The following is a 24,855-nucleotide window of genomic DNA, read 5'->3' as shown; positions in this document are numbered from 1 at the left end:
CCGATTACCTGTCAGGGCCCGGATACCCTAAAGATGACGAGAGTCTCAAACGGAACGAGGACGGACCGGGGACCCACGGCATATAGTTTTTAAATCACCAGTTTTTGCCAAAAAAGTGGACTGACATAATTCGATTCTAATTCTACCCACGCCACTGGGTAGGGTACCCACATTCAGAAAAGTCACCGATTTTCTTCTACTTTACGATCAAGTAACGGTTATTTTTTTTTATTAAATTTATACCAACAATTTTTTTTGTAAAACATTACTTGGCATACCTCCGAGCTCCCCCCCCTGGACAAGTTGTCCCAGCTGTCGTCCCCTTTCACGGGCCCTGTTGGCAGGCCTTTCCCGAATGAGTAATGGGTCCACGTTGTTACGAAATTTACATGTGGAAAAGCAATGAGTCTCTATTTCACTAGATTCATTTCATTATAAATGCGTTTCAATTGTTGGGGGGGGGGGGGGTGGCTGAATGGTTAGCGTGCGCGCGCTGTATCATAAAGTCTGTCATTGAGTCGACTGGCGTGGTTTCGAATCCCTATTTGTACGTGACAAGGAGAAGGGGCGCCTGTCCAACCTCGTGGGTTTTCTCCGGGTCCTCCGGTTTCCTCCCACTGCTAAAGACCCCTATGCGCATTAAACCATATGTTAGTCCCGAAATGACCTAGTTTGTGTCGAGTGGACGTTAAACCCCATTTCTCTCTCTTTCTCTCTCTCTCTCTCTCTCTCTCTCTCTCTCTCTCTCTCTCTCTATATATATATATATATATATATATTATTCATCCATAAAGAAGTTTAAAGTTTATGAATATTTTAGTTTTATGTATTTTTGGGGGTTTTTTGGGGTTTTTTTGTTTAAGGGGGTAGCCCTTATACCTCAAAGCCACAGAGTTCGAAATGGTAACCTATAAAAGTTAAATTCTACCCAGCTCGTGCACGATACAGTGCTTAGGGTTGTTTATTATAAAGACAACCTTTCATAATATGCATTCACATTGTTTGACAATATTTATTAAACATACATTATGCAAGAACTGAATAGAACAGGAGTCCAGGGGGTTAACCTAGCTGAAAAGTGTATCAATTTTCTCATACATGCCCATTGCAGGTCCTTCTTTAGGCCTGGAATGTTATCTAAATTATTAAATAGACATTAATTAACCCATCCAGACCATAATTAACTCTCGATGTCAACGCTAGCCTGCGATATTTACTGGATTACGATCAGATTTGCTGCTCAACTTTCATTCATGTTTTTTTTTTATCGTACCGACTTATGATGATGGAGGCCAGGCCCAAAATTCAATCGCTAAATTCTCGGTTCAGAGTAGATCAATCTGATTGAAATTTTCAGCAAATTCCATTACATTATCTAGTTGTTAGCTATTATATTGAGAACAACCAGCTCTTTATCTAATCTCCCATAATGTATCTTTAATTATAGTGGAACTTTCTATTGAATATACATGTAATACATGGAGACAACATAAATTCAGTATAGATCCAAGTTGTTTAACTTCCAGAAAGCGGAGGGACCACGGTGGCTAGTTGGTTAAGACGCTGGCTCGCTACCCTGGAGGTCGGGTGTTCGATCCCTGCATTGGCAGAGAAAGTTCATCCAGATTTTCCGGCGTGGTTCTCCCTTGTCAGTGATGCAGGACGGAGGGCCTGACAAGGACAGATGTCTAGTCGTTCGGATGGGACGAAAAACCGAGGTCCCGTGTACACATTGACGTACACGTAAAAGATCCCTTGACAGTTGGAGATCGATATAAGAGTAGGCCGTAGTGCAGGTGTCTGGGCAAAATTTCCCTCATAGCACACTGTATGCCCGTCTTCATTAGCCCAGTTCGGAGCAAATCAGTAGGGCGTTAAACCCATTTCATTTCATTTCATTTCCAGAAAGCGGTTAGAAGTTGTCCTCAATTGCCTTTCTTTCCGTGGTTATTATAGTCAGCCAGTCCACGCAAAGATTTGGATGCGTTCAAACAGGAGACAAAAACGAAAATGGAACATTTAAAAATAAGATTAGTGTTTTGTTTTTTTTGTATTATTATTTTCCATCAGTGTTAACTCTCAAATGGTAGTAAACTAGCGTAGACACTGCTGTAAACACTAGTGTTAAAGGAGCTAAATCGCTAACATTTGGGACCTAGAAATTGACTAAAGTGGGTCGCAACGCATATAATACTGTAATATGTATGTATATAAACTGATTTACATTCAATGGTTTCCGTTTTTACTCCAATTTCAAATCAGTTATGTTCGGCGAAATAAGCCAGCAGTCTCAAGCGAGTGCAAATTTCTAGCGTCTGGTTATTCCAGTCTACATACGCCGTTTGATATAGTGCAATGTGTCTAGCCTCGTCCTTCGAGTCTCTTGATACAACTGGGGCTGAAGCGCATTATGGTAGACGATTCGTGTACCAATGGTAAAATGTTTATTTTGTCTTAAATATTGGATATCAAAAGCCCATCTTTTTCCGGTAAGATCACAACATCAATGTTGATTTAAATTGACAAATTAATCGTGTTTTCAATGTTGAAGATTTTGGATGATATTGAGTTAGAGACTTAGCTACTTTAAATTAGAGTAAATTTCATATTTTCTAAGAAAGTCAAAACATAATTGGCTATGTCTTTTGCTCAATAAGTTGTCAACTCACTATTATACGATCATAGGTGTCATTCTCACACTTAAAACTTATTTACACCGGAAATAATAACAAAATTACCTCCCAATTACCTCCCTTGTTTTCTATTCTCCACCATGGAGTAGCTTTTTTCAAACGTTTGAATTTGAAGTTGAAAATTATATTTTTGCCAATTTCTCAACTGGCAATAGTGAATTATAGGATTAATCTATAACAAGGTAGGACTTTTTATAGATATCATCTTTTTTAGGGCTTTATTTTAATACATTTTAAAAATATAACTTAAAAATATGAAATTGTAACTTTAAGGCACTAAACATGAACAACATGTGCAGTTAGTTATACACCACTACAACACAACCTTAACACAACCTTAACCCGGGACTTGAATTAATCCAATGTTTATTATAAAGACCAATACACAAATACCACAACTTGCAATATACAATGTTTATTATAAAGCCGAATACACAAAAAACACTCCTTGCAGATACAGTGTTTATTATAGAGTGAAATACACATAAATCATTCGTTACAATATACATCTTTTATTAATGTTTACTGTAAATGACAATACACATAATCCACAACTTGCAATATACATAGTATAACAGTGATGAAAACTCGAGAGAAAAAAAAAATACTCTACGACGCATTGCACAATTAAATCAGCAATAGGATATATAGTTTATTGGTCTATTCCAGAAGCTAGAGATTGCCATTCGATTGAGACTTCTGGCGTATTTCGCCAAACATAACTGATTAGAAATTGCAGTAAAAACAGAAACGATTGAATGTAAATCAGTTTATATACATTCACATTACATTATTATATACGTTGCGACCCATTTGTGTCAATTTCTAGATCCAAAATATTAGCGATTTAGCTCCTTTAAATATGTGTTATAGTTTATTGGTCTATTCCATCATTGAATCGTCACTAATAGATCACTCTTCATTGAGTGGCATTTAGCAATTGACACATGTAATGAACAGAAAAACATAATATGGAACACAGTTACCATTTTAATTAAAGCGACGTTTCATTTCGTTTTCAAGCAAATGGAACACAATTCATAGCTTTTTCCCCATCAATTATTATTACGCTGTTTTTGCAGTGTTATTGTTAATCACTTGTTGATCAGTAGCATGAATTTTATATCGAAACGGCAAAGTTGGGATAGCAGATTTCTCTATTTCGTTAGACTTTATTCCAATAACTTTCGATAATCTATCAATGAGATAATGGCGGTGGCCTGTTTGATGATTCCGGTAGACAAATATCAGCACCATTACAAGAACTACACTTAATACAACCAGGAGAAAGCAACAAACACGTGGTCGGCAAAACATATTCTAGTAGACTATATTCAGTCGTGGGTATATTATACTTCGTTTCGCTGTAACTTCTTCCTTAATCTTTGTCACGCCAAGAAAGAAACCAACCTACCAAATAATGTCACCCATATAGACTGGAGACTGATCTGAATCGTTCTATTCCAGCAATTCAATGCTTTGATTCCAATAGGCTAGAACATTTCCAGGAATAGGCCTAGATGGAAGAATAATAGTCAGAATAATATATTTCCACAAATAATATATTGAATTGAAATAATTCCACGATTTACAAGTCTTCTTTGATTGGCATTTGGTAATTGAACATATTAACACAAGGTACAATTTTATAGATACACAATTACTGAGTTTAATACTAAGCAACGTTTCGACGAGGATTATAGTCTCGTCTTTATCAAGCAAATGGTACACATATGTGAATAGTCAGTAAATATATTTAGAAGTCGTGTAATAAAACACTGGTTGTTTGAAACAAAGATAAGATAATATATTAAGATACACGTGTAGACTTTATAAAATGTTCTCGGTACATCTGGATTTATTCTCATCGATCATTGCGCTGTTGGGAGGTCGAATGGTCGATGAAATGAAATGAAATGGGGTCTAACGTCCTACTGTTCTGCTCCGAACTAGGCTAATGAAGACGGGCATACACCATACATTGTGCTATGAGGGAAATTTTGCCCGGGCAGCGGCACTATCGCCTACTCTTATATCGAATTCCAACTGCCAAGGGATCTTTTACGTGCATTCCAATGTTTACACGGTACCTCCGTTTTTCGTCTCATCCGAAGGACTAGACAGCTGTCCTTGTCAGGCCCTCCGTTCTGCACCACTGACAAATTCTTGCGCTTTAGATCATAAGGTCTGTCATTTACTCGAGTGGTGTGATTTCCATTCTATGTGACCAGTAGTATATAGTCGCTTTTCTAACCTCGTGGGTTTTCTCCGGTACCCTCTTTGAACCCCACCCCCACCCTCAGTGCCGAAAACCTATATTTGCTAGCTATTTAGGCATGAAATTGTACCATATGTTAGCCCCGTAATGACATAGTTTGTGCCGCTTCCCGTCCAAAATTATTTTTCTATTCGAAGTAACATAAAGCAGCTTAAGATATAATAGCATGATTATTTACCACCTATATGGTATCAAAAACCTCTCATTTCCTTGAACAATATTTTGAAAAACTGATTTGTTAAATCAATCTCAAACTAATTAGCGACATTCCTAATTTACATACCGTATTATTTGATAGTATTTTATGTAACAGAGCTTGAACGGTTTCACAAAAACGAAATATGAACGACCCGGTCTGGATTAAATTGGATTTCAGGAGGGCATGCGAGCAACACTAAATGTAAGACTTTGGCTAAAGTGAAAAGGAGAGGAAGAGCGTGGCTTCACAAAAACAAAATATGAACGACCCGGTCTGGATTACATTGGATTTCAGGAGGGCATGCGAGCAACACTAAATGTAAAACTTTGGCTAAAGTGAAAAGGAGAGAAAGGGCGTGGCATCGATATCGGAGTTCGATCGGTAGTTCCACAAAGCGCAAGTCGCGAGAGTGACAATGATCTGTGCCGCGGTGACGCACTTTTAAATTTTGTTGTTTTTTGAACATTCTTTATGACAAGGATGCTTAAAATTGAATCCATTGAAAATTAGGCTATTTGGTGGGGCACGAGCAAATAGGCTGAAATTGTCCTGCTGTGAGGGGACGCGAAAAGTAAGCATATAGCCCTTATCTTTGCCCTCGGTCAGTGAGAATCCTTATATTAGAGAAGTTATAGTAACGTCACTGGAGCAAGAGAAAAGCATAGATCTTTGTGGTTTGTTTTTTTTTATTATTATTTAGTTTAAACAATATTTTATTCAATAAACTGAACTGGATTGAACAACAGACAAAGGCCTATATAAGTTCTCTCCAAACATATAAAACAGTTATATCTTATGTTTACAGTAAACAATGGTGGACATATATATAGGTAGTGAGTTACAAACATATATACATTTCTTGGAGTGTAATGTTTAGATATACATGTATATTATAATTACATTTAAGGTTATAAAAAATATAAAAAATATTACATAATGTAGACATAGATTTACTAATTAAAGCTTCAAAACCGCTTGCTATTTTTTATAAATTTTTGCACTATTACAAATATGTTATAATTGGTATCATCTGGAAGATCGGTGTTGCCATATAAAATTAGATCCATTGTAACATTTAGTTTAAGCTGGTGTATATTATTTCGGAGAAATGTTCTTGTGGCAGAGTAGGCTGGACATATGAAAAAGTAATGATAATTATCTTCGTCTGTAGAATTACAGTTTGGGCACGCTTTTGTTTCACTCAGAAAATGGTGGAATAAGTGATTATTTAAGTTACTAGCTTTATTTCTTAATTGACAATGAATAATATTCTCTTTCCTATTTCCAGTATTATAATATGAGGGTAGTCTAATTAAAGGATATACACGTGTAAGGCCTGATTTAAATGTACTTAACGTTTGTGAGTTTTTAATAAGTTCTGGTAGATTGTTCTAAAGTTTAATTGTACAGGGAAAGAAGCTATTAAAATACGAATTGGTTTTACAAAAAATGGTGGATTGAGGTTCTGATTTTCATTACGAAGGTTATAATTGGAAACTAATGGTTTAAATTTGTTAAAGACTTCAGACAGATAGCTGGGGCATAGATTATTTTATATTTTATATAGATATATTAATTTGTGTTTTGTTCTGCGATTGGATAGTGATTCCCATCCCAGTTCATTGTATAAATTGTTTTTAGATGAATTTCTTCTAAGGCCAGTTATTATTCTACCCGCTTCAGTTCGGACACTTTCTAGTAGGTCAGAATCTTTCATTGAGCAGTTATCCCATACAATATCAGCATATTCTAAAATAGGGCGAATAAAAGCAAGATATATTTTATTAAGTGAAATTCTATTAATTTTATATTTCAGTATACGCAAATTATTTGATTAGCCTTGGTAGTAATTCTAGGGCAAACTTTCGACACGGCAGTTTAATAAAAGATTACGAATTGTCTGGTTAAAGCGCTTTAATAATTTATCTAAACAATTATTTTTTAAGCTGATCCGGATGGGGGCCTGAAAAGGACAGATGTCTAGTCGTTTAGATTGGACCAAAAACCGAGGTCCTGTGAATACATTAGCGTGCACGTAAGAACCCTTGGCAGTTGGAATTCGATATAAATAAGAGTACATCGTAGCACCGCTGGCCGGGCAACCCCCACCCCCACCCATAACACGCACTACTTGGCGATGTCCGTCTTCAATAGCTCAGTCGGAGTAGGACGTTAACCATTTCATTTTCTTAACCAAAGGGAGATAATTCTCTTTAAAGATTATGGTCACGTGATGAAAACATCGCGAAGTCTGGCGAGTGTCCCTCTTCTGTTTCAATGATAGATTATGATTTTATTGGAGTTAAGTCATGAATTAAGCCAAGTATGAAAGTTGACAATCCAATTCAGTTGTATCGCTTTATTTTGCGCTCTATCAAAGTCTTGCCAAAAGAGGCTAGAATATATTATACACATCAAACCCGACAGGTAAATAAAATCTAGTTATCATACAGCAGTGAATAAAAAGATAGGTTGACAGGCAACGAAGTGTTGTGTTCGAGGGTATTTCTATTAGTACCAACTTGGTAACTCAACGAGTCTGTAAAAATAAACATGTCATTTGGAATTTGGTGATGAGTAGGCTAGGTTGAATTGCCGCTGTCTGGTCTGTTGGTGTTTAACGTCTGCTTCCACGGAAGGTGATATCGCAGACAAGTCATCTTTTTTTTTTTCATTTTCATTATCTTTTTTCCTGTGGGTGGAAACCAGAGTACCTGGAGTAAACCTACAAGGTTGAGAAGGCGCCCCTATCTCCAAGCCACGCATACTGACATAGGCTCAGACGAGGGATCGAAACCACAATCGCAATTAAGCGAGAGATGACCATCTAGCTAGAGGGCAAAATGTCCTTCATAGGCTATTTATAGTCTCACTGCATGATGTATGCCTGTCTTAATTAATAATAATAATAATGAGGTTTTATATAGCGTCTTCCATAATCTAGGACCAGCTGAACTGAAAGACGTATACCCATATGGCTTTAAGTTATATCTTTTAAAAACTAGTGACTGTTTATTTTGAGAGTGAAGTGATCTAATAGGGTTGTAGTCATATAAGAGTTCAGATAGGTACATTAGACCAGCACTCGGCAAACCTCAGCAGATTCCAGTACCCTACATCTAGCCTCGACTGTATGACGAAGTCCGCCATTGGAACTACTTTCAAGTTCCTGGATTACCAACGGCATTGCCCATGACGACGCCTTTGAAGAATGTTTTATCATACAAAGTGTGAAGCTGTTTTTCTTTCAAGTTTATCCGATTTTCTTCAAACAAGGACAACTTTGCACTGAAAATTTTACACACACATCGAGCAATGCAATTTGATAACTTCTTTTTAAATGTGGCAAGTTCTCCTAATAAGTAAACTGGTGCCGCATCGCAATGGTATAGGTGTAGGTACATATCACTTACCGTCATACAACCGAGGCTAGATATAGAGTAACGGAATCTGCCGAGGATTGCCGAGTGATTAGATCATTTGATGTATAAAAATAGGACATTAAGGCGTTAAACCCAATTTTATTTCAGTCGTATAAAAGTCATTGTGATGAAACGGATACAGAAAGAATAAAACAGATTATAGAAAGAGCTGTAGAAGATACAAAATGGGTGGTCAGAAAGGTAGAATGGACAGCAGTATTTTATTGCTTCGTTAGTGGGTGCTGCATGGGTGAAATGTAACACAATTAGGAGATAAACACCAGTTGGTCATTTAATACCCCATTAGAGGTCAAGATCCGGGGGTGGGGTGGGGGTGTTGGGAGAGAGATAGAGAGCAAAAGATATGCTGAAGTTATTTTCACATTGGATAAAATTAGTTACTGAGAAGCGAGGAATAAATATCTATATGAGAAAGTGTCTTTTTTTTGTTTCAAAAAGATTCGGGGGGTTGGATGGCCGAATGGTTAGCATGTGCGCGCGCTGTATCATAAGGCCTGTCATTGAGGCAACTGGCGAGGTTTTGAATCCCCGGTCGTACGTGACAAGGAGTAGGGTTGCCTGTCCAACCTCGTGGGTTTTCTCCGGGTCCTCAGGTTTCCTCCCACTGCTAAAGACCCCTACGCGCATGCGAATTATTGAAATAAAATTAAACCATATGTTAGTCCCGAAATGACCTAGTTTGTGTCGAGTGGACGTTAAGCCCCGTTTATCTCTCTCTCTGACTACCGGTACTTTACTGTGTATATATTTTAACAATCTGATTAAAGCGGAAATTGCAAATTTTCTAAGAAAGTCAAAACGTAATTATTTCTATGTCTTTTGCTCAATAGGTTGTCAACTCACAATTATACGATCATGGGTGTCATTCTCACACTTACAACTCATTTACACAGGAAATAATAACATAATTACCTCCCAATTACCTCCCTTGTTTTCTATTCTCCACCATGGAGTAGCTTTTTTTCAAACGTTTGAAAATGAAGAGGAAAATGATATTTTTGCCAATTTCTCAGCTGGCAATAGTGAATTATAGGATTAATAGGATTATTCTTTAACAACGTAGGACAGTTTATGGATACCATCTATTTTCAGGCTTTATTTTAATAAATTTTAAAAATATAACTTAAAAATTTGCAATTTCCACTTTAAAATACAGATCTATATTTCGTTTCGTTTTGTTATACTTTCAATGGCCTTCACTACATGAATATCTGACATCAGACATTTGATTAACCAGCCAGCGTTGATGTTTCAAGTGGGTATTTGGAAATAAAACTTTTTCTTTGTCTTTGCTGCGAATGTCTACCCACATTTCCTTGCACCGCAGGCCAAGATCTGGCCACAACAGACAGTTTCATTGGATAATCCCTCTCATCAACCAGAACACTGGTTATACAACAACTCTTCCAGACAAGTAAAACGAAATTTTAAACTATAATCAGATTGATATATTAAAGATACATTATGTAATATTTAGATAAAGAGCTAGCCATTCTTGCTATAATAGTTCGAAAATAGATAATGTAAAATGAATAATTTGAAAATTTCATTCAAATTACTCTATTGCGAGCGAAGATATTAGCCTTTGAATGTTTGATAAGACGTGCACTAATTTTAACCACCGTACAGGTTGTTCGAAGCTTAGTCTCGCACCTCCATTTTTACCTTAAATCAAAATATGGCTGAACTGTTCTAATCTGTTTAATATCGGAGAAATCCGATGCCATCGAGAGTTGATTATGGCCTGGATATGTTTATTAATGTCTAATTAATAATTTAGATAACATTTCAGGCCTAAAGAAAGACCTGTAATACGCAGATTTAGCTCTTGCATAATGTATGTTTAGGTGATCTATTTTATCTGTTTCAGTATACTAGTTGAAGAAGAAGAATTCAGATCAAGAACAATAACAAACCAACAAGTGTCCACATTTACTATTAACTTAGAATAGAACTACTGATTCCAGTGATCTAGTATATGTTATAGACATGATGGAATAAGTGGACAATTGCTATTTTTTTTAACCTTAAAATTGACCCCAAAAATGGCTCTAAAGCACATACAATCTGATTAAAACACAGATCCAATTTCGTTTCGTTTTTATAGTTCAAAATTTCGATTTTACTTGTCTTTACTACACTTGGATCTGGAAGCGTTGTTATTTAACTCGTGTTCTGCTTGAAATGAGGGGTCAGCCAATCAAATGGTCTGTCGAATCGAGTGTTTGACTTTTTGGCGTGGAACTGTGGGTAGACATTAGCGGCAATAGAAATCAAAACAAAGCAAAAGTAGATAAAAAAAACCCATGGCGGTCGCTAATTGGTTAATCGAATGACTGACGTAATCGGGTCAAATGTCGCTTGCTTGGTACCTGACGTCATAGAACGTGAACTCCCACTATAACTTGTTAGATCTACATGTAGTGTAGGCCATAGAAAGTATAAAAAACGAAACGAAATATAGATCTATATTTTAATTAGATTGAAGCACATATTAATGTAGATCTAATATGAATGTATGTAAAGTGTTTTATATTCAATTTTTGAATAGAAATATTGTAATTTTTAATCATTTATGTTTGGTGAAATACGTAACCAGTTCAAATTGAACGTTTATTATTTTGTCGTTTGTGAATCAGACTTTACTAATTACTTCCACATTGTGTTGTAGGATATGTTTTTATTTGTTCATTACAAAATGGCACCCGAAACCATAGGGCACATGTCTTGTGTAGTGTACTGATTATAAAATGTTAATTTTGTCTTAAATATTGGATATAAGGATGCTATAGTTTCAAGGCAAGATAAAGTCAATATTGATTGAAATTGATCAATATTGAGTTACTATAGTTAGTATATAAACTATGCGTAATATAGTTATGAAGTTTTGTGAAAAAAAATAATTTTCTAAAAAATAGAATTATTATATATATGGATATTGATTTTATACCAATGGAGTGACTATGGCTGCTTTTAATTTAAAAATAACTCCATTCAATTCATAGATATGTCTTTTCTTTATGTATCACTAAAATATTTCTAGATAAATAATGAATGGACTTCATGTTAGATATTAAAATATTTCTAGTTAAAGAACGAATGAATTTCGTGTTTGATATTAAAATTTATTATAATGCAATTTTCAGATTTTTTGTGTGTTTTTTGCTGAAGGTTGTGTATTCACCTGTCAGTAAACATTGTACAATGTCGAGTTGTCCAATTTATGGAGTTACACTTCCATGTCCAAATTTAGTATATGTACATTCAGTGTGGTTTAAGAGAGAGAGAGAGAGAGAAATGGGGTTTAACGTCCACTCGACACAAACTAGGTCATTTCGGGACTAACATATGGTTTAATTTTATTTCAATAATTCGCTTGCACGTAGGGGTCTTTAGCAGTGGGAGGAAACCGGAGGACCCAGAGAAAACCCACGAGGCTTGACAGGTGACCATACTCCTTGTCGCGTACAACTGGGGCAGTGTGGTTTAATGGTCGAGAGCGAGACATTTAGTAATATATTGTAACAACACGAGAGACATTAGTCCCAAGTTGTTGTTTTAATATATTACGCGATCCCTGCATTGGCCAAGAAAGTCAATCCAGATTTTCCAGCGTGGTTCTCCCTAGTCAGTGATGCAGGACGGAGGGCCTGACAAGGACAGATGTCTAGCCGTTCAGAGGTCCCGTGTACACATTGGCGTGCACGTAAAAGATCCCTTGACAGTTGGAATTCGATATAAAAGTAGGCTGTGGTGCCGCTGTCCGGGCAAAATTTCCCTCGTAGCACACTGTATGGCGTATGCCTGTCTTCATTAGCCCAGCATAGGAGCAGAACAGTAGGATGTTAAACCCCATTTCATTTCAATATATTACTACATGTCTTACGCTCGAGACCATTAAACAACTTATAATACAGATACTCGCACATGCTTTGCAATGAAATATGTCACATAGTTCCAATATTTCAATTAGTATAAATAATGTAAGCTTGGCACATTGTCCGTACCATTATGTGAATTAATCATACGCCAACATCAAAGGATGACGTCCCATCTGTATTTTAATCTGTTTAAAACACAGAACTTATTTCGTTTCATTTTTAATAGTTCTAATTTGTATATATTAGTCTTCACAAGAATCTGGAACAATTTTACAATAACTAAGAGATTAGCCAATGAAATTGTCTGTTTGTGAAGTTTTAGGTGAAGCATGCACTGAATTGTCAGAGACAACTACAGAGATCATGACGAAGTTAAAAATAAATAGTTTTAATATTATTCAGTCAAACTTTACCTGCATGACCCTGATACAACCTCTCTCTCACACTGGTCAGATGTATTCAAAGTGGAGGCCATCGAAGATAGAAAGACAAAATAAAATTTATATCGGAATTATTTTAATGGGATTGATGAACATTTTATATTTCAGTTAGATCTAAGAGGAATAACTCTGCTGCTCTTATTGTAGAATTAATTCCTTAATGGATTCAGACTAGCAATTATTTGCCCATTGACTACAATGTTAAATGGCTGTAACATCACAGGCTGTAGCTATTTGCTCAACATTCCGTTGGTTCCAATCTTTATAGGCACAATGGGGACCACATTTGGCAATCTCCTCATCATAAATTCGTAGGGGGTTGACCGTTTAGATTTTTTGCTTCAGGGATTTGAAGTTGACTGGGGTGAAAATCTAACTTCTGACACAATGATTGCTCTGCAGAAAGACACCTTACACCCACTATCTCTACGCTGTAAAATCATCTGTATTACCCAAAACAGCTATGAAATTGCAAATTTGGCCCCTTTTCTCCAATTCTAGACCAAAAGGTCAACCAAATAATGCAGGAAGAGAGAAGAAAAAAACTTAAGGGAAAAATTGTCTATTTATAACTCGCACTATATTCGTCCATCATGAAATAAGGGGAAATAATTACTAGTCAAAATCATTTCTAGAACATCAGATTGTTAAAGGACAATATTGGTGCCAGTCATTATCACATATGTGATAGAGCTGGTTAAACACATTCCAAATATAATTTTAACACAGAGATCATTGCTACGATAGCTGAGTAATACAGGTTTCCTGAATCGGAAGTGACGAACGCCAAAGGAAAACATGAATCATCCCTCTATATTACTGACTGATGTGACGAGTGATAACAGATACACGGCCGAATTTCTGCTCACTAATAATCCCTTTGATTTCCTGTCTTGTTGTGCCTTTAAAGCTGCCGATCTGTCTTGTTGTGCCTTTAAAGTTGCCGATCTAGCTTGTGTCTTTAAAGCTGACAATCTTTATTGTGTCTTTAAAGCTGCCGATCTTTCTTGTTGTGCCTTTAAAGTTGCTAATCTGTCTTGTTGTGTCTTTAAAGTTGCCGATCTGCCTTGTGTCTTTAGAGTTGCCAGTCTGTCTTGTGCCTTTCAAGATGTGTCTTGTGACTTTAAAGTTGCCGATCTGTCTTGTTGTGTCTGTAAAGTTACCGAACTATCTTGTTGTGCCTTTAAAGTTGCCGATCTGTCTTATTGTGCCTTAAAAGTTGCCGATCTGTCTTGTTGTGTCTTTAAAGTTGTCGATGTGTCTGGTTGTGTCTTTAAAGATGTGTCTTGTGTCTTTAAAGCTGCCGATCTGTCTTGTTGTGCCTTTAAAGCTGCTGATCTGTCTTGTTGTGCCTTTAAAGCTGCTGATCTGTCTTGTTGTGCCTTTAAAGTTGCCGATCTGTTTTGTTGTACCTTTAGAGTTGCCGATTTGTCTTGTTGTGTCTTTAAAGTGCCGATCTGTCTTGTTGTGCCTTTAAAGTTGCTGATCTGTTGTGCCTGTGGAAGAAAGGACTTTAAACTCCATTTTATATGTTGTGCCTATGAAGTCACCGAGGATTTCAATCTGTCAAGTTTTCATTTAATCCGATCTTTGTAAGTTTTAAACCGAATGGAACCAATATTTGGACAGATATTCGTTTACTTTGGTTTGTAAGGAATTATAAAATAATAATCAGAGAATTTAAAGAGTGTATGGCTTTATTCTTTAAAATCTTAAATTAGACGAAGAGAGAGAGAGAGAGAGAAATGGGGTTTAACGTCCACTCGACACAAACTAGGTCATTTCAGGACTAACATATAGTTTTATTTTATTTCAATAATTCGCTTGCGCGTAGGGGTCTTTAGCAGTGGGAGGAAACCGGAGGACCCGGAAAAACACCACGAGGTTGGACACGTACAACCGGTGATTCGAAACCACGCCAGTTGTCTCAATGACAGGCTTTATGATACAGCGCGCACGTGCTAACCATTCGGCCATCCAACCCCCAAGACGAAGATGGGTCTAAAGGCACATATTAAAGATAAATTATGGGAGATTAGATAAAGAGTTGACAGTTCTCGCTATAATAGTTAAAAAATAGATAACTTAAATAGAATTTGCTGAAAGTTTCAGTCATATTGCTGCTCTCTGAACCTAGATATTAAGTTTTGAATTTTAAGCTAGCCTTGATCATCATTACTAAAGTCAGTACGATAAAAAAAATCTTGATTATCCATTTTTACATATAATTATTTTTCAAAAAAATGTATTCCGCTAAATATCACAGGCTAGCAATGACATTTTAATTAATGTCTAATTAATAATTTAGATAACATTGAAGGCCTAATGGAAGACCTGCAATAGGCAGATTGATAACATTTCAGGCCTAAAGAAAGACCTACAATACGCAGATTTAGCTCTTGCATAATGCATGTTTAATGTAATTTGTATATTTATTACTGTTTTATATTCAATTTTAAAATCTCCATTGTAATTTCTGATCAATTATGTTCAGTGAAATACGTGAACGACTGTCATTTACGCCTGCTGTGTCCATTCTAAACATGTTTTTGTTATTAATTTGTCGTTTGTAAATCAGCCATTACTAATAACTCCTTCATTGTCATGATGAATATGATTTTCTTTATCCTTAACAAATGGCCCAGAAACCATAGAATACCAAACAGATAGAATATCAGCAGTAAATATTCCCTGAAAGGAATGACATCAGGGCGAGTTAATTAACTCTCAATAATAGATAATTAAATTCTGTTGAAAGTACATCTGGATCAAAAAAAAAAAAGTAAAGGCACCGATTCTGCCTGGATCAGTTTGTGTTACCACAACCTGATTAAAATACAGGGCCCTTATTCACGAAAACTCAAATTAAGATAAAATCGAAATTTTAAGAAATACTGCAATTCGATTGGCTGACCAGTAAAATCAATTTGCATATATCCAATGAAGTTGCAGTATTTCTTAAAATTTCGATTTTATCTTAGTTTAAGTTTTCGTGAATAAGGGCCATGATCTATATTTCGTTTCGTAACTTATACTTTCGATGGCCTCTGCTACATGAAGATCTGACAAGGTTGTAGTGGGAGGTTGCGTCAGAAATCAGCTTTTGACCCTATAACGTCAGATATTTGATTAACCAATCAGCGTTGATGTTTCTAGTGCGTTACCCACAGTTTCATGCACCTCACGCCAAAAGCTCGCCGTAACCGACCGTTTCATTGGTTAATCCCTCGCATCATCCAGAACGCAGGTTATATAACAACTTTTCCAGATACTAGTGTAGTAAAGACAAGTAAAACGAAATTTTGAACTATAAAAAATGAAACGAAATAGGATTTGTGTTTCAGATTGGTGTTACTAATTCGGACGTGAAAAACACATGTGCTATTGAGGTCATGTGATGTGATGTCACACGTAGAATTAAAATGCACGTGCACATAAAGGTCAGTTAAAAGAAGACTTTCGCATTACCGTCGTGAAACAGATTTCAAATTTTTTCTAATGGTTTGGATTGTTCGTACTTGGTTTTATTTTATTGATAGAATGCACTACTTTGTGCACTGATTTTAAAATGGTCATTGTGTCTTAAATATTGGGTACTAGGATCCTATATTTCCACAGCAAAATAACAACATCAATATTGATTGAAATGAACCAATACTGAATTTTGGTTCATGTTTTTTATTTCAATTATTATGGGAGATATTAAGTTAGAGAGGTTTAGCTCCTTTAAACATAGATTATGCAAAGGTAAATCTGCCTATTGCAGGTCTTTCTTTAGGCCTTAAATGTTATCTAAATTAGACATTAATTAACATGACAGGAATATTATGGGAGATATTGAGTGAGAGAGGTTTAGCTCCTTGAAGTAATATTTAGTGATGTTTGAATTTATTTGAAAGGGGGAAGGAAACTCAAATATTCTGTCACTTCCTCATTTGTCAGCAAAAATTTTAGGAATAAAGAAATCTAATCATCTTTCTAATTGTGTGATTTTCATTTTATAAAATTTGTTCATCTTTGTCTCCTAACCATTGTCCAAATATTACTCCTTGTTGGTCTCTGTTCCGTGTTGTTCTCAAATATTATTCCGTGTTGTTCTCAAATATTACTCCTTGTTGGTCTCTATTCCGTGTTGTTCTCAAATATCATTCCCTGTTGTTCTCAGAAATTATTCCTTGTTTTTCTCAAATATTATTCCTTGTTGTTCACAAATATTATTCCTTGTTGTTCTCAGAAATTACATTTTACATGCACACAAACGTTAACACAGGATTCAAGATCTTTATCCCATCTGAATGACTAGAGACTGTTTTATGCAAGGTCCTCCATTGTAAACAGGGAAACAGCACTGCGAAATCCAAGGATCTTTCTCGAATAACACCAGGATAGAGTTTGGGACCTCACGCTTAGTGAACCAGAACCTTAATCACTGAGCCAGCGCCTCACCAACTAAGCCAGCGCCTCGATCACTGAGCCAGATTACAATAAACATGCAAGAGCTAAATCTGTCTATTTCAGGTCTTTCTTTACGCCTTAAATTTTATCTAAATTATTAATTAGCCTGTGATATTTAGTGGATTTGAGAGGGAGAAATGGGGTTTAACGTCCACTCGACACAAACTAGATCACTTTGGGACTAACACATGGTTTAATTTTATTTCAATAATTTGCTTGCGCGTAGGGGTCTTTAGCAGTGGGAGGAAACCGGAGGACCCGGAGAAAACCCACATGGTTGGACAGGCGACCCTACTCCTTGCCACGTACAACCGGGGATTCGAAACCACGCCAGTTGACTCAATGACAGACTTTATGGTACAGCACACACATGCTGACCATTCAGTCACCCAACTCCTCTAGTGGATTTGATTACGGATGATTTAACGTAAAATCAAGACTTTATTTATTATCGTACCAACGTTAGTAATGACGATCGAGGCTAGCCTAAAATTGAATTGCTAATATCGCGGTTAAAACGGAAGCAATTTGACTGAAATTTTCAGAATATTGTTTTCATTATCTATTTTTAAATGTTATAGCGAGAACTGTCAGCTCTTTATCTAATCTTACCTCATGCCCCTTTAATTGACCACACAACAAAGAGCCAAGATCAAGCCAAATAAATAAAAAAACAAAATGGTGTCAAGTGTCAACGGATATATCTAATAATAGATCATGGAGAATAAAGCTGTTACCTACAGTACAAGGATTAGCTTGACTGAGTGTCAATTACCATTGTTCATTTAATATCATTTTAACCTCTTTGTCATAATCCAAACCTTTAGAAAAAAATTAACATGCTTCAAAAATGTCATCAATAAATAAATGAATAAACAAAAAAAAATGCTTTTTTTAATAAATTTTATTTTATTTTTTGGGTTCAATATAAAGAATAATTAAATAATTTAAGGAGATGAATTAATCTAAGTGTTTGGTTTGTTTTTAATTCTTACTTTTTGACAATGTATGTTTTTTATCGTCAGTCTTATTTGAATAAAGATTGTTTAAAAAATAAAATTTATTTTTTATTTAGAGATATTTGACTTTGATTCTTATTACTGTTATAATGTTCTATGTTCTAATGAAATGGGTGGGGGGGGGAATGAAATAAAATGGGGTTCAACGTCCTACTGTTCTGCTCCAACTGAGCTAATTTTGAGTTGGATGACCAAATGGTTAGCGTGTGTGCGTTGTATCATAAGGTCTGCATTGAATCAACTGGTGTGGTTTCGATTCTCCAGGCGTACCTGACAAGGAGTAGGGCTACCTATCCAACCTTGTGGGTTTTCTCCGGGTCCTCCGGTTTCCTCCCACTGCGAAAGATCCCTATGCGCAAGCGAATTATTGAAATAAAATTGAACCATATGTTAGTCCTCATTTGACTTAGTTTGTGTCGTGTGGACGTTATAGGTGCTAAACCTCTTACTCATTATTTTAAATAAAATTCCAAAATTAAAAACACAAATTAAAATTCAATATTTGGTCTTTTCAATCAATATACTGATGTTATATTGCCGTGAAAATATGGGATCCTAATATCCAATATTTAAGACATAATGAACATTTTAAAATCAGTACACGAGTTGTGTAAAGGAGCCACGGTGGCTAGGTGGTTAAGACGCTGGCTCGCTAGCCTGAAGGTCGGGTGTTCGATCCCTGCATTGGCCGAGAAAGTTCATCTGGATTTTCCGACATGGTTTCCCCTAGTCAGTGGTGCAGAACGGAGGGCCTGACAAGGACAGCTGTCTAGTCCTTCGGATGAAACGAAAAAAAGAGGTCCTGTGTATACATTGGAATGCATGTAAGAGATCCCTTAGCAGTTGGAATTCGATATAAGAGTAAGCCGTAGTGCTGCTGTCCCTCATAACACACTGTATGGCGTATGCCCGTCTTCATTAGCCCAGTATAGAAGAGTAGGCGATAGTGCCGCTGCCCGGGCAAAATTTCCCTCATAGCACACTGTATGGCGTATGCCCGTCTTCATTAGCCCAGTATAGGAGCAGAACAGTAGGACGTTAAACCCCATTTCATTTCATTTCATTTCGTGTATTTCTATGCCTTAGTTCTGGGTTCCATTTGTAATGAACAAAGAAGAACATACCCTACAAGACAAGGCAGAAATAATTTCATTTCATTTCGTGTATTTCTATGCCTTAGTTCTGGGTTCCATTTGTAATGAACAAAGAAGAACATACCCTACAAGACAAGGCAGAAATAATTAGTAACTTCTGATTCCCAAACAACAATAATAATATATAAAAACATGCAGAATGAACTAAGTAGGCGTAAACAATTGCTTTTTAAATTAGACTGCTCGTCTATTTCACCAAACATTATTGATTACAAATTATTTAAACATACATTATGCAAGAGCTAAATCTGCCGATTGCAGGTCTTTCTTTATGCCTTAAATGTTTTCTAAAGTATTAATTAGACATTAATTAACTGATCCAGGCCTTAATCAACTCTCGATGGCATCAGATTTCTCCGATATTAAATAGATTAGAATGGTTCAGCGATACTTTGATTTAATCAAATATGGAGGACCAAGTCTTAGCTTCGATCAACCAGTACGGTGGTTGAAATTATTGCACTGGTCTGTCAAACCTTCAAAGGCTAATATCTTCGCTTGCAATAGAGTAATTTGAATGAAATTTTCAAATTACTCATTTTACATCATCTACTTTCGAACTATCATAGCAAGAATGGCTAGTTCTTTATCTAAATCTTACATAATGTATCTTTAATTATTTTATATACCCTCATATCACATTAATATGACTGCTTTTAGACCCATTTTCTTCTATATTAAGGTTCCAAAAAATAGAGCCCCCCCCCCCTTTAATTCCAATCAATGTCTCTCTCTATAAAAAATTGTCATAATAAAAACAGTTTTATTAAGGTTAAAAAATATAGAGCCCCCCCCCCCCTTTAATTCCAATTACTCTCTCTATAAAAAATTGTCATAATAAAAACAGTTTTATTAAGGTTCCAAAAAATAGAGCCACGTACACCCCCTTTAATTCCAATTTCTCTCTCTATAAAAAATTGTCCTAATAAAAACAGTTTTATTAAATATTAATTGTTTGATTGGTCTTTAGACTATTTTATATTAAAAAAGAAAAATACATTCAGATAGCTAAACTGTGTTAATTGATTTCAATGAAGCTCTAGAAATAATTTCCTTCCGATGATATCATTGGGATATTTTGATGCCCTATAAACCCAGTTTTCGCTACCTGGATATAAAATAATTATATTCAACGTCCAAATTTTTCTCATGTAAATTTATCCAATGGAAAACTTATGAAAATTTTTTAATTTTTATATGTTTAGATTCTCCCCACATTAAAATCGTTTGATAGTTAAAAGTTGAGTAAATGATACTGATGATAGCCTAATTTAACTGGGTTTTTAGGTTATCAATTATTGACCCAGGAATAAATTAAATGAAGATTCAAAATAAACAAAAGGATATCAATTATCTATACACGCAGTGGCTTTTGTTATTTTGACAATAATCTAGGTAGCATATTTCCAAATGAAAATGACAAATCGATATCAGTATGTGCAAATTATTGTTAACCAGGCCTCTTCATCATCATTATTCTGACTGACTAAACATGCCTCATAGGCCACTCCTTATCATTTTGAACACGCCCCTTTCTACGACGTCACATAAAAAAACAGAGAACTTGGGCGTGGCTTGTTTCCTGAACACGTGGTTTCACAGATTGGTTATTTGAAGAAAATAAATCAACACGCTTCATTTTTGAATGGAAACTTGCGACAGATCCACGTAGGATCAAATTGTTGTGCATTTAAAAGTCAAAGACATCACAAAGTATATCTGTTCTAAAAAATCTGTGAATTTATTGGGATTTGACCGTTGGACCGAAAAGGAAACACCGATATAGAGCTTTGCATCTTGGGAGTATTTTAGGCGTTGTCACGTGATCTCTTTGTGTGCTGGTCTCGCCGCGTGTGAGTCAGTACTCCTTAATATCGTCAGCTCTCATTTGCTTCAGTTTCGTCAGTTTTCTTGAAATCAGTCATCAAAGGAAGTCATCCAGACCTTAAAGGATAATTTAGAAAAAAGGATATATCTTACTGGACATGGGCCTGCAGGATACGCAGTCTTGATATTGGATGTGTTTAGAAATTTACGTCAAGGGTAGAGTGGGATTCCGTAGTTGTAATGGCGGTGGTAGGGACTCGACACGCCCGTATTATGTCCTACCCTACCCCTCAGAATAGTGCTCCGAACCCACAAGCTATCCTTGCTGCTGCTGTGGCTGTCCCCTTTTATCAAGTTGTTCAACCACAGGACGCTCAACCGGACAGACCGATTGGATATGGAGCATTCGGTGTAGTGTGGTAAGTTACTTTCCCATGTTAACATTCCATTGTCGGTTTGTGTACGAACCGTCTCTTTGTGTATGCCGTACTTCCCAACGATCATCTGACTGGCCCACAGTATACAAGCCTGTCTGTCAGAATTCTCACGTTTCACTTATCCAATATTCCTTATTTATCTGTTCAAATAATCAGTCCAAATAATATCTTGGTACAAGACAATTTTATTTTCTGATTCCAAACCAAATCGGCGTTGCCTAGCTGTAGACCTTAGACACACACGCAGAGATAGGCCTATCTATAAATAATATTTTGGGTTAAATCTGTAGTCTGTGATCATATGGGTCTGCCTGTATAAGTAACAATTTTCATCCCTATACTGGAATCATTGAATTATAATTTGATTAATTCAGAACGCTGATGATTCATGATACATCATATCATAGAAGTTATTGAGTGTAGAAAAATTAAAAACATAATTATATATGATATGTCAGGCCTTTGAAATTAATTTTCATGCACCTGTCCTATCCTGGGTGTGAATGAATGGAGTTGTACCAAGCCAGCTGATTTAACTAAACATTATATTTTTTTCATTTTAAATTAATTATGAATTTGGAATATCAATCAACGCATTCATATATGATATGGAGATCATCTGATTTCAATTCTTTAATTCTTATATTTTTTTTTCCTGGTCTACATTATATTCATTAGTTTGTTTCCATGTCAATGAAATTTTGAAATAGCCATTTAGGGTTTTCACGAAAAGAAAATCAATTAAAAAACTTTACTGATTGGCATCTGTAAAATGTGATAAAAAATGTTATAAACAAAAACTCATGAAGCCTTTGATCCCTATAAACACACCTTTATGATCTTAACATATGGCTCCCATTGTTTAGGTATCCATTGTACTTGATTGAAAAGATAACAATGGTTTTATTTATCTCGGCTTGGACTTTGGGACTGAAGGGGCACTTTATGGGTCCCACATTCAGCATATGGCAGGATAGGTTTCTTTGTTTGTATGACACTCTACCCCCCTCCAGACATTGGCCTAAATTAAAGTTCAATAGTCCTCACTACAGAGAGATTTTAACAGTTTGTTCAAGTGGTTAAATTTTGATTAAGTTACCTGTACCTGACTGATAGCCGAGTTTCACCTTTAATTACTGTACCTTCACACAAAATGTCAACTTTTTATCACCATTTGAAAACAAACAAACCTTGATTCATCTTCCAATCCCAGATGTGAGATATTTAATAATTAGTCAACATTGTCTGTTGAAATATTTAGTCATTTCGTCGTTGGCTTGAATTCAAATTTATTTCAAAGTTAAAATCAAAGATATGAAATATTATTAATATTGAAATGAAAGTTTGAAATAATTAGTCATCACAGATTCATAGTTGATTGAGAAATCTGACACATCAATATTGAAGCCATTTTGTTTTTAGCTTGTAGGATTTTGTCTTTAATTTGACATTTATTTTTTAAATTAGACATATTTATAGTTTGAAATTGAAAGATGTATATTTTGCAAAGAGAAAATAAAAATGTGAAATTATAATAAATATTTAAAATAATTTTAGCTTGATTAATACATAAGGTTATGTATGACAAAGGGTAATAATACATGTGGGCCTCCATGTAAAGTGAAAAGAAAATTTCCTAAAATGATAAAAGTTGTTGGTTGGTGTTTTCATCTTTCAGACAATAATGAATTTTCACCCCTTAATCCACGCTAAAATGAACTCAAATGACCTAGCTTGATCAAATTATTTTACTGAACACTTAGGATGCACTAGTTTATTTATTTGTCTGCTAAGGATGCTGACTAAAGCAAAATTTTGAATTCCTCCCATATGTGCATGTATCTCTGTGAATTAATTAATGCACAGAAATAAACCGTATTTGGACCGATATTAATTCAACTGTCATAATTATACTGTAGTTTGAAAGGGATTTGTATTTTACTAAATCATTTTTTTTTTAATAAAATTGGAATTTGAAAGTAATTATGTATGATATTTTGGATCTGTGAGAATCTAAATTCATTTTATTTTAGAAGTTGTTTAAACTGTAAATGTGATAATGTTTGTTAAATGGAGGGAAATGTTTTAAATAGAGATAATGGCTGTTGGTATAAAAGACAATTAGGTTGACTAATTATAATGATGTTCATAATAGAGGATGTTATTGAGTCAATTGACTGACATACTGTATGTTTAATAACTGGATGTTCAAGTTACAATATACACAAACCTTTGTGATATGTTTATAGACTTGATCTATTGGTTTAAACAATATTTATTCATAAAATATCAAATATAACATGACAATTTAACATGACAATATAAACATGACAATATAATATGACAATATAATATGACAATATAACATGACAATGTAACATGACAATATAACATGACAATATAGCATGACAATATAACATGACAATATAGCATGACAATGTAACATGACAATTTAACACGACAATACAACATGACAATTTTAAACATATGAATGATACAAAAACAAAGACAAAAACTTATGTAAATTTGTTACATATATGGCTATATTTAATATTTACTTATGATATTTCAAGAATATAATAAACTACGTGTATGATGTAAATAAATAAATATAAAGATAAATAAATGAGTAACCACCACATCAACCCCCTAAATTACATTTTAAAATGACTTGATGATCAAGGTACAAATACAAACTTTGTAAGATATTTAAAGACTGGATGTTCAAATTACAATATAAATGTAGCCTTTGTTTGTGAGACGTTGCGTAACTTGTGATAACTGTATTATGCCATTTTGTCTAACATCTCTCCCCTGTCTGCCCACAGATCATGTAATATGTAAACGTGAACGTCGTGTTAAAGCCGAGTTTATGTAAAATTATCGATAGCCAATTATCCAGACACAAATAGAATTTAGATAAAACTTTGTGTTCACACTGTGTTATAATTTATGTAATGAATGAAATCTGCATTAGTCTGTTCATACATGGTACATGTTAGACGAAATAGAAGGATATACGTTAACGT

General features: G+C 35.2%; 1 protein-coding gene and 1 long non-coding RNA gene across 3 annotated transcripts in view; one reads left to right on the top strand and one right to left on the bottom strand.

The window, feature by feature from the left end:
* Window positions 1-3,321: 3,321 nt before the first annotated feature.
* Window positions 3,322-7,348, bottom strand: LOC126823251 (uncharacterized). Its single transcript, XR_007681107.2, has 3 exons — window positions 7,299-7,348; window positions 4,513-4,572; window positions 3,322-4,209 (listed from the first exon to the last, which is right to left on the bottom strand). It is a non-coding gene; the product is annotated as an uncharacterized LOC126823251 (long non-coding RNA).
* A 13,997-nt stretch (window positions 7,349-21,345) lies between these two features.
* Window positions 21,346-24,855, top strand: part of LOC126823238 (serine/threonine-protein kinase NLK) — a 59,688-nt gene continuing 56,178 nt past the window's right edge. Inside the window, exon 1 of one of the 2 annotated variants that reach the window (XM_050551942.2) lies at window positions 21,346-21,808. In XM_050551942.2, the coding sequence (XP_050407899.1) occupies window positions 21,630-21,808 (179 nt within the window). In that variant the 5' untranslated portion in view covers window positions 21,346-21,629. The remainder of the gene's footprint in view (window positions 21,809-24,855) is intronic. The other variant, XM_050551943.2, reaches the window with a different exon arrangement.

This window comes from Patella vulgata, chromosome 6 (assembly GCF_932274485.2).
Source record: "Patella vulgata chromosome 6, xgPatVulg1.2, whole genome shotgun sequence".
Taxonomy (NCBI): domain Eukaryota; kingdom Metazoa; phylum Mollusca; class Gastropoda; family Patellidae; genus Patella; species Patella vulgata.
This window is presented reverse-complemented; position numbering and strand designations above follow the sequence as displayed.